Source organism: Xyrauchen texanus, chromosome 31 (assembly GCF_025860055.1).
Source record: "Xyrauchen texanus isolate HMW12.3.18 chromosome 31, RBS_HiC_50CHRs, whole genome shotgun sequence".
Lineage (NCBI taxonomy): Eukaryota > Metazoa > Chordata > Actinopteri > Cypriniformes > Catostomidae > Xyrauchen > Xyrauchen texanus.
The window spans coordinates 10,660,487-10,676,052 of NC_068306.1; the positions used below are offsets into that span (position 1 = coordinate 10,660,487).

The window sequence follows — 15,566 nt, forward strand, 5'->3', positions numbered from 1 at the left end:
TATGAAATGACTAATAAGAACAACCACAATTTTAGCAGTTAGAAAACAGTTGCAGTCGTTTAGTAGCATGAATGTAGCTAAGCTGTTCCCAAAATAGCATAGCTTTTCCAGTAACAAGCTAATTTGTCCTACAAGTAAGATAAGAAATGTTGTAAATAATGTTTTCACTAGCAGCTAAATACTTTAACAAAAAGAGAGCTTCACTGTAGCTTAACCAAAATTAGCTGTAGCTTGTAGCTTAGCAAGCCACGGTTTAAAGTAGCATCATTAGCACTGATGCGCATTATGCATGTTATGTGCTAAATATACTATGTATGTACTATATATAATATATATATATATATATATATATATATATATATATATATAGCTCTCTAGACTATTAACTTTTTCATTTTTTTATTATCCCTGTCTTGTTGATGTATTGTTTATGCACTGGAAGCTTCTGTCACCAAGACAAATTCCTTGTATGGGTAAGCATACTTGGCAATAAAGATCATTCTGATTCTCATTCTGTTAGCACATCAACATTTAAATGCTATTTTTTCCCCCTCCAAATTCTCGTTCTCGGTCTCGAGGTATTGTAATAATTTCAGCCAGCTCAACATTTCAGATCATCACGGCTGAGTCTTTGGAGTGCCTCCCGCTAACTGCAGAGGTTTATATTAAGTTAAAAATCAAATAGTGCTGTTTTTATGCATGCAACGCCTCTGATAAGTCAAGGAGCCACTGAAGCTAGAGATAGCACTAATTCAAATACAGAAGTTCACATTTGTCACAACCAGGACACACAAACGCCCTTCTGCACCTTCCCCGAACAGCCTCATGTCACCCACTGATTAAAGGAACAGTTCCCCCCAAAACAAACATTCTGTCATTGTTTACACACTCTCGTGTTGTTTAAAACCTGTATGCAGTTATTTTTTTTCCATGGAACACCTACAAGATTTTGAAGGGGACTTCTATATTGTGTGTTTTTGTCACTTTTGGAGCTTTACAAACGTGGTCACTATGTACTGTCATCGTATGGTAAAGAGCGTGTTTTAAAATTCTTCAGTATTTTCCTTTTGTGTTCCATAGAAAAAAATAACAGCATATGCTATTAAAACAGAATGAGGGTAAGTAAATAATGACAACAATTTTTGGGTGCACTATTCTTTTTAGGCCTTAAAAATGCAACACTAAAAATTGTTTTCTTTAAGTTTTCCATTCATTCTTTTTTCTGTCTCTCTTATTTTGAAAGCTTTGCTGTGGTAGAGAAATGAGGTAAAAATGTTAATAGTGTAAGTAAGAATGAGAATAATCTTCACAGGTGTCTTATCATTTTTACCCACCAAAGCATTTACTTTGGTTTGTCGCCCGATCCACAAACACTTTGGAGGAGATGACATTACCGAAAGGCAGGAACATCTGCATCAGCTCGCCGTCCCCAAACTCCTGAGGGAGGTGATAAATAAACAGGTTACAGCCTTCAGGCCCTGGAGAAAGAGACAGAGAGAGAGAGAGAAAGAAAGAGAGAGAGAGAGAGGTGGAGATAGAGGAAAAAGACAAAGAGGATTGTAGAGAGGAAGTTAGACAGGAGAAAATGTCATGGGAGAGGAATGAGGCGTAGAAAAGAGAGAATAGATGGAAACAAGGAGAATAAAAAGAGAAGGGAGGGCAAAAAAGACAGTTTGTGAAATTAGTCTGCTTAAAAAGAAATACAGAGCAGTATCCCATGTGCATTCTAGTACAGAGATTAGAAGACTAGGACCTAGAATCATCAAAACTACTTATTGAACATTGGAGTCGTTTATTATATTCAGGGTTGGGAGGGTTACTTTTGAAATGTATTCCACTACAGATTACAGAATACATGCTATAAAATGTCATTTGTATGTATTCCGTTAGAATACTCGAGATCAGTAAAGCATTCTAAATACTTTGGATTACTTTTTTAGCACTGGTAGATTTTTTCACTTGTTTTGACTATTAAAACTCTGCCAGTACAGTAAGACAAAATACACATGTTAAAAATACATTCTCTGAAAACTAAACATCTTATGCAGTGTTGTTTCTAAAACAACATAAATCAAATTGATCTTGTTTTAAGGAATTTTGGATATTTTTACAGAAAAAAACCCATTATTATCAAGAACACAATTTTTGCTCTAATATCAAAGGTCTTACTAAGAAAAAAGAAATTATGATCCAACGTGAATTTTCTTGATAAAAAAATAGAATTTTGCCTGGTAACATGTGCATGTAAAATGGCTTGAAATAGCATTTTAGTTTAGAATAAAGCTGACAATTTACTTTACAACCTAAAGGTTTATTTCTATTTCTTCTGCTCCAAACTTCAAACTTTCTTCTCTGTCGGCTCGTATGAATGTAACACATCATAAGAAAGTGTTTCACCGCTGTTCAAATGCACTTTAGATTGCATCATTGATATGTATAAATGTTTTCCATCTGAAAGGACTAAATATTAAATTACATAAATGACAGTAAAATGCAAAGTAATCTCTTCAGTAATCAAAACACTTTTTGAATGTAACTGTATTCAAATTACAATGATTTAAATTGCAAGTATAGTGGAACACAGTTACTTATATTTTGTATTTTAAATACATAATCCTGTTACATGTATTTCGTTACTCCCCAACCCTGCTTATATTACAGTTCCCATTGTTTTTACAGTCGAACAATCAGGTAATCCCGGCCCAAACTCATGCCATTGGTTGACCCAATGTTGTTATGAATTATTTTTTTTTATTCTTTTTTAAATGAGTGCAATTCCGTTTGGTGCCACAGGTGGAAGAGAAATAACATATTTGCTTCAATGTCTAATGAAGCACAAAAAAAAAAAAAAAAAAAATAGACTTGTGTAAAATTGTGGTGTAACCATACAATAAAAGATATTCATATACTTCCCTTGCACCTTCAATTCACATGTATACAACTTAATTATTAATTTCAAGGTAAAAAACATTTACAATTTTTGTCACCGAAAATAAGATGAAAAAATTCCTTTTTACACCTTTTTCCAACATCCCGTGATGCTTTTCATGAAATATGGGCATTACTTCCATTAAGCAGTAAACACAATTGCTGTTGCGGCGTATGTCCATTCATTCAGACATCTATGTGTTTGGATTGCAAGGGCAGGGTCTCTGATTTCATGAAGATTTACATTAATCACTATATCTGCTTGTTACTGCATGATAAACAGCAAAGAAGTCATAAAAGACATAGAAGGCATGAAAAAATGTCACACTTTCTCCCAGACGCAGTTGAAATTTAATCTAGACACAAATGCAACATTTAGAGCAGATATTTGGTGGAATACCTGTGTTTTTTTTTCCCACATTGGGTGATTGTGCTTGTCATCTGTGGTACCTGAATGTTGATATCAGACAATGAAGAAGATCTGCAAAGATCTTGTGCATGTAGATGTAAGCGCTTTCTCAAAATTTTCCGGCTGCACTGTTATTTCCTTTTAAAGGCACACGTAGTGGGCAAAGTTTAAATTCTTGTTTAAGCGCAGAGTTAGATTGTCAGGTGAGGGGTGGCGAATCGGTGTGGTCTGGGATGCATCAGGTGTCTTTAAATGCGATGTGGTCACATGCTTTTTTGACTACCTCTGAATGTGTTTTTTGTGATCCGATTACAAAATGTTTTAGACCCTGTTTGCCCATGTATTTAGCACTTGTGATATCAATATCTGATACACATCTTAACACCAGCTGTAAACGGGGTAAAAAATGGATGAAGCCGAAGCTAGACAACGCTATAGAACAACTTCTGGTGGAAGTAGCACCCACATTCGTTCCCCAGTAGGACCCCCAGGAAAAAGGTGGATAATATTCTTCTAATAATGGCTGCTTCCATACTTTACATTTTAATTTAGCCTATCATCATGAAAGCCTCTCAGTGAAACTATACAAAAATCTCTTTTTAATACAAAATGTATGAAAAGCCAGATACAAATGATGTCTTTTGACAAGATACAGAATCAACTCGATTACATGAACTGTAGCATGTACTGTTGGCAGCAGACTCACCTTCTCTCTGTTGCTGGGGCATGATGGGAGGTGGCTGGGGAAAAGCGTGGCTGATCTGTCCGTATGCAGCAGGGAAGGCTGCTGAGACACATACACACACACACACACCAATGTGTAAGATAACGCACACACACTCCACACATCTCACATCTCCTATTCCAGTGCACAAGTGAATGTAGACCATTGATAGGGATGGGTCATGATGGTTGACTAGTCGTCCAACAACCAATTAGTGAGGTTAACTTGTTTATCTAGATTTATATATATATATATATATATATATATATATATATATATATATATGTATATATATTTGTTAGGTTCAATATAAGTTAATTGACAGCATTTGTGGCATAATGTTGATTAAAACAAAAATGTATTTTGATTTGCCCCTCCTTTTCTTTAAAAAAAAAAAAAAAAAAACAGTGAGACACTTACAATGGAAGTGAATGGGGACACATTTATAAATAATAAAATACACACTATTTCAAAAGTATAGCCACAAGACAAACAACATGTGTTAACATTATTTAAGTATGATAAAATCACTTACTAACCGTTTCTGTGTAAGTTATAGACAATTTTACAACTTTATTGCCATGATGATGCCTACAAACCCTAAATCTGTAAAATGACTTTAAAAACGATGATTTAAACAACTATAAAGAAAAGAAAGGACGAGTCAAACGTAATTTGTGTGGTAATCAACATCATGCCACAAATGCTGTCGATTGAGCTTAACTTTTATTGAACCCAGAACATTCCTTTAAACCCTCTCTGAAAAGACCATTGCATTCTTCCTTTATATTTTTTTAACTCAAGAATGTGTCTCATGTAAACAGCCCTTAAGAAATGTGTCCAACTTTTAAAACTGCTCAAGACTCTTACACTTCCTCTTGTATTTGTTTAACACAAGAACGCGTCTCAAGACCCATACATTCTTTTCTATTCTGATAAAAAAATAAAATAATTTGTTTTTTAATGGAAGAATGCTTCTAATGCTTCTTATGAAGAAAGCCCTTAAGAAATGTGTCTGATCGAAAATAGTCCAACTTTAAAAAAATCGTGTCTCAATACCCTTGCATTCTTTTCTATTCAGGTCTATTCTGTCAAGTTGTTTTTGTAACACAAGAACTCGTCTTATATAAACATCTCCTAAGAAATGCTCCTAAGTTTATTAGGGGATGTTTATACAGGTGAACCTGTTATAAGGTGAACCTCAAACCAGGTTCCATAGGGACCAGCATAATAATACAGGGCTTTCTATAGGACTAAAATGAGTTTAGTATGTGGGTTCAGGCAATCCTCCGACTAGTTTATTCTGAAAATATGTAGTTTTGCACTCATCCCTGGTGCATGCACTTTTTATTAACTTAACACTCTTAACACGTTTATGTTTGAAGACACAGCAAACTCAGATGCAATCACAAACAGCCTCTCTTTGAGTGACAGACCTGCATATTGTTGGACTCCAGCGTAAGCCTGCTGTAAGGGGTCTGCTGCAGTGGGACTCTGAGCTGCAGAAAGAGAGAGAGAGATAACAGACAGTCAGGGTCACTGAGTGCATTTGGGCAGAGCTGTACAATGGGAGTGAGCTTACATCACGTCCCTCCCCTCCCTCCCTCCACACCATTCACCCCAAAACAATTAAGCCGTGGAGCTCAAGCAGGGCACTGCAAAGCTTCCCTGCTGCCTGAGAGTTGGAAAGACAGCAAGATAGCTCATGAAGAACAATATAGATCTACACCTCTATATGGCACATCAATCAGCAGACAGCTTATACAGTAATAAAGGCAATTCTGCATTCCTGTATTTTAAGTTTTGAGAGCTACAGCAGAGAGGATGGTTATCAGTGAATATTTACATATACTGCAGGTGCACGACAGCGCAGCCAGACTGCTCCTGACTGTATCTTTAACTCAGTGGTTCTCAACTGGTTTTGCTTCAGGACCCAAATTTTACATGGGAAATCAAGTGGCGACACACTATAGTAAAAACATAACCTGTATTTAATGTATCCTGGGTCGCATTTCCTTTAATGTTGCATAGTTTCGTTCATAGTTCTCAAGTACAAGGACATGCATCAAGTGACATTATTGTTGTTGTTGACGTCAAGTTTTCTCTCCCCCCTTTTAAAAATTGAAGAGCTTATTTACATTATATGAGCCCATTATTGTCCCGTTTGTTTCCTAATTTCAAACATCATTCAAACAGAACATACATATTACACAGGAGGAAAGGCTCCTCGTAACCATTGTTAAGTGTAGCTAGTCTTAAATAATAGTAATAATAATAGCAAATTATAGAATTTATGCAAAAATAAATATTAGCTGAAACACATCTTGAAACTTTAACTACAACTGCCACTGTTGATATAAAATTAGGTCTAATAGATTCTACCTTTAGATTATTTCATATGAAAATAACAGTTACTTTTACTCATGTAAAATCGTGAAACAATTTTGTAAAGGTGATGATGTGTAATGATTTTATTTATTTTTTTGACACATAGCACAGTGTTACTGTTTTCCTCCTCAGTGCTGTTTGGCATGCCAGGGCTGACTACTATTTGAGAGGGTTGGACTTGACTTCCTCCGTAATGCTTTAAACTAGAAAAGTCTCACTAGAATTGAAATTGGTCACATCAGTTTTGAGGTCTGCGCTCTGAAATATCGAGGGAAGCCCGGTTGCACGCGTCAGAGAGCAGAGCAGATCATTAGCGTGAGCTGATTACGTTACACTCGTGCAAAAGTGCAGACGAGAAGCTTTTAGCTGATTGTGAAATTATCATTAAATCGGTCTCGGCAGTCCTAAATAGGCTATCACTTGGGCGAATAGACCTGTGACCCACCAGTTGAGAAAAACTGCTTTAACTCACACACACACTCACTTATGTCAGATCCCCTCGCTTTTCTCTGACATATTCACCGCTGCATGCGTGTGTGTGGCACAAGTTGACGAGTCTGATAGGCAGTCGAGGAGGAAAAGAAGATGCGTACACGCAGGTGAGATTCTCCGTCCTGTTGCATTAGCAAATGTACATGGTATGATAAACGTCAATTTTCATACCATGACACCGGTATACCACTGCAACCCTAGTAGTGCATGAGTCATATGGACAACATGTATGGTTTTTTAAAGCCGTGAGAGTAAATGATGACAACATTTTCATTTTCAGGGGTGAACGATCCCTTTAAAGCCTAGTGGTTAAAGATCTGAGCTGGTAACTGATAGGTTGTAGGTTTATAATCTCAACCCCAGGTTACTTTACTGTAACTCACTTTGGGCAAGTGTCTTCTAATTGACTACTTACAATACTATACAGTGCATGCACACAACTATAGGCACATCACAACAGTAACAACACAAAGTCACTCTACAAAGCTGACCACACCAAACAAACATGGAGACATCTCACATTTCACTCCCTCTGTCTAGCATATAGTGCATTTGTCTCTATTGCGCAGTCATAAACACAAACAAACACTGTAACAAATCAAAAATAAACACACAGTAAAACAACACTGCACAAGGTCGATACCTTCTGAGAGGGACGACAGGAAGCAGCTTCCCTGGACCCCAAAACAACTCCTCTGTGCCACGCCCAGGCCGGCCTTCTCCGAGTCTTCCCTAAACACCACCTCCTGCAAAACTGGAATAGAGTCGGGAGACAGGTGTTTGCTTTATTCTGTGGCACTGGAGATAAATACCACTCCACAACACACATCTAACAGCCAGCGCTGCATTAAGGTGGTCCTGGGACCTGGGGCTTAACGTTTCATTGTGCCCCCGTCAGTCGTCAAAAAAAAATAATGAATGCCAGGTGAAAGGTTTTTAAGCCAGTTTTAATGTGACCTTTATATAACAAAAATAAAACTCAACCCCTGGGACATGAAACTGCCCAAATTTGAAGAAACACCTATATCTCTATGGATGTATACCTGGGTAAGGATGGATCCCATTGGTAAACATGGCCTCTGCTGGGGGTTGGCCATTGGCCTGAGGAGGTGGCAGCCCTGTGAAACCGTTGACACTGATTGGAGATTGAATGCTGGTCACTGTGGGAGCTGTGATGCCAGGGGGTGTGCTTCCACCTGGGCATGGATTCAGAGAGGAGAGATGACACAACTAAGCAGCCTGTTTAAGTACTATGCAGCTATTTCATAATAGAGGTCAGTGAAAACTGAATGCTCTTGGTGAAGTGGCTAGGGCTCTTACTAAACAGGGGGGCACTATTGACCATTACCATAAGTAGGAACAAACATGGTATTAAGATATTATAGACAACATCAATGGCATTACAAAGCACAACAAAAGCAGCAAAATGGATAGCCATGAATAATTGAAAGATTTTAAATGCTCTTTGCTCATGCCATGTATTTTTGGTGTCTAATAAAATCTTTCAGAGCTGCACTTTTCTATAAATCAGTCTCGCAAGCCAGACTTTTGACTACCTGAATAATGTCCAGTGAATTTTGTAGTTAATTCATCAACAAAGTGAAAACTCTTTTTTTGTAATTATTATTATGTTGTGCGTTATGCACTGTTCCATTCTGCATAAAACCCCTAAAGAAATTCGAGGAACCTGTTTGCAGATTTTTTAGACAAAGTTCCCTTTCATCCATATGTAATAAGCACAGAATGCATCTTCAGAGCTATTTCAGAGACATAATGCTAACAAAGTGGAATATGCCATTGCAACCGAGGAATTTGCAAACGTAAAGAGACAAGCATGAACACATAATGTCAGGGCTGCCGATAAGGGGGTACAACTGGACTTTTTGTCCCAGACCCGGGCTTGAGGGGTGGCCTGGCCAGACTGGACACCCACAGAAAGACTGTTCCATATTGTAGAGTGCATCCAAACACATTAAGTGGGATACAGACGCGCTTGTAAACAAGAAGACAGAGCGCTACAGTGTAAGCTGCCAGGGTAGCCCACACTCCCTAAGGTTGTTGCAATGCTTCTTTATTAAAACAATGCCATGAACCTAAAAACATTTGGTTAATCCAGCCAAATGTTTAATTTTTCTCAGAAGCACCCAGAAGTCTGGACTAAGCCCAGAATATCCACTAAGCTTATAACAACCCCTGGCATACAAGCATCAAAGCTCAAAACATGTGCGCTTTAAGGCCATATCTCCAAAAAACTGTACAGTTTAATCTTACATTTAATCTCATCAAATCGAATTATTTTACCATATGTGAAAGCGTCTGTGCTCTCACCTGATGTTGGGGTCATGGGAGCCCCCGGGAGGCCGTTGATGGTGGCCATGTGTTGCATCTGTGCAGCAGCAAAAGCTGCCATAGGGCTCAGATATCCTCCCTGACCTACTGATGCCATCAGTGCTGCCTGCTGTTGGACCTGAAGGAAAACACCCATCCGAACACACCACACACTATTTTAAATGAAATAACCTCATGAAATCTCCTGCGTTGACATATTACCAATTGAAACCGGATATTGGGGTGTGGCATATTGAAGGGCTCGTCCCTTGTTTTTTAAATAGCCAATAGGCTTTTGTTATGTCACAGCCATACAGCATGACGTTTTACATGCTAATCGGTTAGAAATTATATTGGGGAGGGACATTCTCATTCTAGAGAGAATTTGATTGAACAAAAATCTGTGTAGTGCACGATGAGTCATCAACAGTTTTAGTCTGAGAAATCCTGTGCGTTTTAAATGCTTACATCTGCTAAAAGCTAATTTCTTCAAATTAAAGGCATAAATTATCACATAGTTGGTTTCAAAGCTAATAGACATGCACTTAAAGCCACAGAACTCCAATTTTGATTTTATGGGGTCTTTAAATAAAAATAATTATATGCTAAAACAACACAACCATACATTCTTAAAAATAAAGGTTCCTAAAAGTTTTTTTTTCTTCGCAGCTATGCCAAACAAGAACCATTTTTGGTTCTCCAAAGAACCTTTTATAGAAAACCTTTTTTATAATCGGAAGGTTCCATGGATGATAAAGGTCCTTCATGGAACCTTCAAGACCCTTTATTTTTTAAGAGTGTATGTGCATGGAGAATTGTTTATAATTCTGACTTTATGGAGTTGACAGATTTTTCCACTGAACAGGAGTGAGATGCTGCAGTTTTTTTGGGGGGTAGTGTGTAATGAGAAAGAGAGAGAGAGAGAGAGAGAGAGAGAGAGAGAGAGAGAGAAGAGAGCTCTTGCCTGTGCATAGGCACCGTACGCTCCAAACTGCAGGGCCATCGGATTGAAGATGCCCATCTGACCGGCCATCTGCTGCATGCGTCGAATGGTCCGCTCCTTATCTGTGTCTGCAAACTTCACCACCAGGCTGGAGGAAGCGCCCTGACACACACACACACACACACACACACACACACACACACACACACACACACAACCACAAGGAATGAGGACATTTTGTGCCTTAAATGTGCTAATGATACAGAAGTGCATGATCAGATGTGTTGGCACTCACAGGCATGGTTTGGCTGCCGTGTAAAGCACTAATAGCAGACTGAGCTTCTGCATGAGTGGAATACTTCACAAACGCACATCCTAAAGAGAGAGAAACACAATCAAGAACACCTTCTTTAACATTAACTGTGTCCCTATGTTTTTATGGGACTAACAACAATAGTTTAACCTGGTCTCATAGGATCATGTTACAGTACCGTCATTTTTACAAAATTATCTGTACGTGTCACAGCAAAATCCTTGTAAAAATATAAATACTAGACACGCTGCAACCATGACTTTTATACCCTTTCACATAAAACGTGTAAATTATCAGTTCATTAGTACATTGTTTTCACCTTGTTCCTCACACAGTGCTATCTTATGACAACATGTGACATGATCACACTACATACCCAGCTAAATTTACAAGTTTATTTGAGTGCGATTAAGTTGCATGGTAGCTCAACTGCTTGTATGAATGTAACACATCATAAGAAAGTGTTTCACCGCTGTTCAAATGCACTTTGGATCGCATCATTTATATGTATAAATGTTTTCCATCTGAAAGGACTAAATATTAAATGAAACAAATGGCAGTAAAATGCAAAGTAATCTCTTCAGTAATCAAAACACTTTTTGAATGTACCTTTATTCTAAATACCAATGATTTCATTTGTAACTGTAGTGGAATACATATGTATTCTGTTACTCCCCAACATTGACATCAGTTAGGTTTAGGCAAGGGAGGTCAGTTTTATTGATATACTTGCTGGAGCATTGACCTTACTCTGTTTGGGAGAAAATGTAACTATTTTAAGTGCCTCATAGTGCACATTTCACCTCCTTGGGTGCCGCAATTATGACATGAGATCAGGCTGCTGGTTCTAACAGAAATTCTACCATTCAAAAATTTGGACTCTTCGCTGAATTTATGTTTCTTAAGGAAAACCTCAAGGTCTAAAGGCTTATGCTTAAATGCTTGAAATGAGTTTTGAAGACCAATACACAGTAAATTGACCATTCATGTTAATTTCATTACAAAACCAGGCCGGATATAGGAAAAGCAGCCAACAAGTGCTCAGAATATACAAGAACTCCTTCAGTACTTTTTAAAAAGCATCCCAAGTTGGTTGAAAGAATGCCCAGAATGTGTGGACCTGTAACCTAGACAAAGTGTGGCTACTTTAAAGAAGATGAAATAGATAATTCCTATCTATCCATAGTCTCAAAGAACCTAGTCTCATAGAATGAACGTTACTATAAATACATTTTTGCATACTGAGATTTAAGTGCAGCGTTAGATGTTTCGTAACAGTTTCCTGGTGAAATTACCCCTAGAGGCGCTACAACAAAGGTGTGTATTATTTACTTTCACACAAATCATGAGTACAACAGCTGACTGGCTTTATACACACTTATATTTTAGCTCTATTACTCACAAACTGCTTTGTTATGAAATCAAAACACTTTTACTCTAAAGGACACTTTTAGGACACTATTGGTTAGGTTTAGGTTAAGATTTTTGGTTAAGGAGGTACGTAATACTTACTAAAACCTCTTTCAACCATATACCTTTAAGGCCTTGTCTATATCAATTAAATTGCTTTTGGTGCACCTCGCTGGGATTTCATTAGGAAACTGCAGTGAAATGTGTAATAAGGCATATCATTTTCATGAGATCAGACTGTCCATTTGTGATATTTCCTAATTTTGATGCCTTTTTCTTAATGTGGAACATTTTTAAAATAAAGAATGAGTAGGTGTGTCCAAACGGTGTATACTTGAGTTTAACTCTTAATTAAATAATTCATTTATCAACGATGTTTAAGTCAAAGATGTTTGTAAAATATAAAAGCGAACAGAACCAAGATATGAACTCAACAACCTTTGCTGTTTCCGTCAGGACCTCTGAGGATGGTGCACTCCTCGATGCAGCCGAAGGACTCGAAAAGACGTTGCACATCATCTTCACATTGCTGCTTGTTCAGCATGCCAACAAAGAGTTTTCTGTCTTCTGAAACAAACACAGAGAAGTTGTTACATACCACAATGTAAAACAGCAAAACACACAAACTCAGTTTTTCAGTATATTCTTTTATATTCAAAATATTTCCATGTGTGGGCATGTGAAACAAATCCCTGTATATAATCCAGTACATAACACTAAAGTTAAATTTAGCATACAAAATAAGTGGTTATGAATGCAATATCAATGTGCCACTACAGGTGTAACAGCACAGACAAATTTATTAAAAGTCCCTAAATAAATGGATGAATCCCATCTCAAACTCTTGTCGAAGCAAATACATTTGCTCAATCAATCTCACTATGCATGCTTATTATGCTCTTCTAATATACAATGTTCTGTGACTAAATCCAGTAAACAACTAAAAACAACAATTGGTGCTACTGTATAATAAATGGGTTTATGTGTGAGATATCTGTGGAGAACCTTTCGCCCAGTCGATTCTGCCACCTCAGGAGTCCTTGTTTATTGTTTGTGCTTTTATTAATCAGATTATGTAGACATTATTGAATTATACTTCAGCATGAAGGGAACAAAAGCTGTATTGTTTCAGGGCTTTATTAGGTTGTAATTGCAGTGTCAGTGCTGCATGTTTTAAAAAGAAGACAAGGCAAAGAGTAAAAAAAAAAAACCCTACAAAATAGCAAGCCGTATATTTATAAGGAGCCAAGGGAATTGTGGATATGGCAGTGTAAAAACATTTAGACACACAAGCAGTGCACACATTCATTAGTATATCTATATATCTAGATGGATATATACTGTACCATACATAACTATTATTTAAAATAAAGCTAGACATACTGAAGACTTTGCATTTTTAGAATAAAACAAAATATAATCTATATTTACTCGATGACTCAGTTGACCCCACTTACAATTTTTTTTTTATATTTGTAACATTCCAGTTTTTAAAACATGTGGGTTTTACTATATTTTTTAATCATGGTTGAAATAGTAAAAACCTTTATATGTCAATATGGTTATCATTTTGTACCACGGTATATATCAAAGTACTATGGTATAAGTATATATAAAATGGTATTACTATCTGCACCATAGTACTAATAATGCTAAAATGATATAGGTTTTGTGTGTATAATGTTTCAACAAAATGTACATTAAGATTTTAAGCTTTAACCAACTAAACAATCTGTTGTTTGATTATGTGAGAGGTTTTACATAGGTAAACTTTGCTGTAAATGTGTGTGTATGTGAGTTTGATAGATGACACAGCAGAGATATTAATGAGCACTTTTGTGTGAGAGCATGTGTGTGTATGTTTGTCCAAGCCCGCCGCTTGCTAACGCACTCTGACAGGGTGTCCTTGCCCAGTCAACAAGACTAATCTCTACTGTGGCCTCTCACAGTGGGGAATGTTTACAAGTTTGGTCCACATATCCGGGATAAGACACAAGCACAAGCACAAACACACACACTGGACACTACACACAGATAAGTGTAATGCCATTGAACACCCATGTGTTTTGCTTAAAACCAAACAGTCAGACGGAGAGGGAGTGAATGTGAAGACGGATGTATAGAGCGTTCTGGATGCACGAATGATGTCTGATTTCGTGATTCACAAAGCATTTATCTGTCAAATCACAGCGGGGTAAAAATACTCTGCCTGTCTCTGTCATTCTTTGCCGTTGAAAACAAATGAAACCAGCAGTCTTCTCTCTGTCCATCTTAAGATGTGTATGCAAGCTCATTTTATTTAAATGACCCAGATAATCTGTTATTAAGATGTTATTACATAGTAACAACATAGTTACAAAATAGTAAGAATGATTTATGCTGAACAGGTCATATAGAATATAAACCCATAACAAATGTCACTCATGTATATATAAACAAACCTTTTATCTCATAGATTTTCCCATTGCATATGCCAAGGGTTCATTTTCATCAAAACAGACATAAATATTTTATACTTTTCAAATGCTTTTGTTTATAGATTTTACTGTTTTAGTCTTGTCCCAGACTTTTCACTCTTTTCAGTGAATTTTCAGACTCATTTCTATACTGGAGAAGAGTATAAAAAAGGTCTGAAGGGGTTAAACAATGAAAATACATTATACAAATTTAAATTATTACATGTTTAAAACTATGATAATTGGGGGCCTGGGTAGCTCAGCGAGTATTGACGCTGACTACCACCCCTGTAGTCATGAGTTTGAATCCAGGGCATGCTGAGTGACTCCAGCCAGGTATCCTAAGCAACCAAATTAGCCCGGTTGCTAGGTAGGATAGAATCACATGGGGTAACCACGTGGTCGTTAAAATGTGTGGTTCTCGCTCTCGGTGGGGCGTATGGTGAGTTGTGCTTGGATGCCGTGGAGAATAACGTGGGCCTCCATACGAACTACGTCTCCACGGTAACACGCTCAACAAGCCAACGTGATAAGATGCGCGGTCTCAGATGTGAAGGCAACTGAGATTCTTCCTCCGCCACCCAGATTGAGGTGAGTCACTAAGCCACCATGAGGACAAAGAGCGCATTGGGAATTGGGGATTCCAAATTGGGGAGAAAAGTGGAGAAAAAAAAAACTATGATAAAGGTGAAGTATGCAACAATTTTCATGTAATATTCACCCTTTTTTTTGCCAATGTGTGAACATCTTGTAACGCAACTTAAAAAATGAACCCTTTCCGGACATCCTAGGTTAAAGGTTCTTTGCCTATTAAAGTCTGAATTTTCCAGGAAAATCCAAAGGATGTGAGGCTTATGCACGCTCCTGAACCTTGCCTTAGTGCTTCTCTTTCGCTATTCAACAGTGACAACAAACTGCAACATTAGGTAACGTTATCTTAGAGATTGAATCCAGCAGTATGAACGTGATCGTGGTCGAGCAAAAACTAGAATGAACATCGGAAGGGCATTTGATTCCTGGAGGGACCATTGTTCAGTTTTTGGGATCAGAACCGACCCTGAATTAACATTCTTCTTATTGGACAGGTAAGCTTACATAACTATTTGTTAACTATCGATAAATAACAACATTTCACGGACCACATCTCAAAGACCGCAAGTGCATGTAGATTTACA

General features: G+C 37.5%; 1 protein-coding gene across 5 annotated transcripts in view; it reads right to left on the reverse strand.

Moving 5' to 3' along the window:
• LOC127625066 (CUGBP Elav-like family member 4) overlaps positions 1–15,566 on the reverse strand; it is a 134,360-nt gene that overhangs the window by 4,298 nt on the left and 114,496 nt on the right. The window contains exons 4-12 of one of the 5 annotated variants that reach the window (XM_052100129.1): positions 12,374–12,499; positions 10,508–10,587; positions 10,234–10,374; positions 9,270–9,408; positions 7,985–8,137; positions 7,585–7,695; positions 5,498–5,560; positions 4,044–4,124; positions 1,395–1,478 (exon numbers count right to left, since the gene is read on the reverse strand). In XM_052100129.1, coding sequence (XP_051956089.1) covers positions 1,395–1,478; positions 4,044–4,124; positions 5,498–5,560; positions 7,585–7,695; positions 7,985–8,137; positions 9,270–9,408; positions 10,234–10,374; positions 10,508–10,587; positions 12,374–12,499 — 978 coding nt within the window. Of the gene's footprint in view, positions 1–1,334; positions 1,479–4,043; positions 4,125–5,497; positions 5,561–7,584; positions 7,696–7,984; positions 8,138–9,269; positions 9,409–10,233; positions 10,375–10,507; positions 10,588–12,373; positions 12,503–15,566 lie in introns of all 5 variants that reach the window. The other 4 variants (XM_052100127.1, XM_052100126.1, XM_052100128.1 and 1 more) reach the window with 4 other exon arrangements.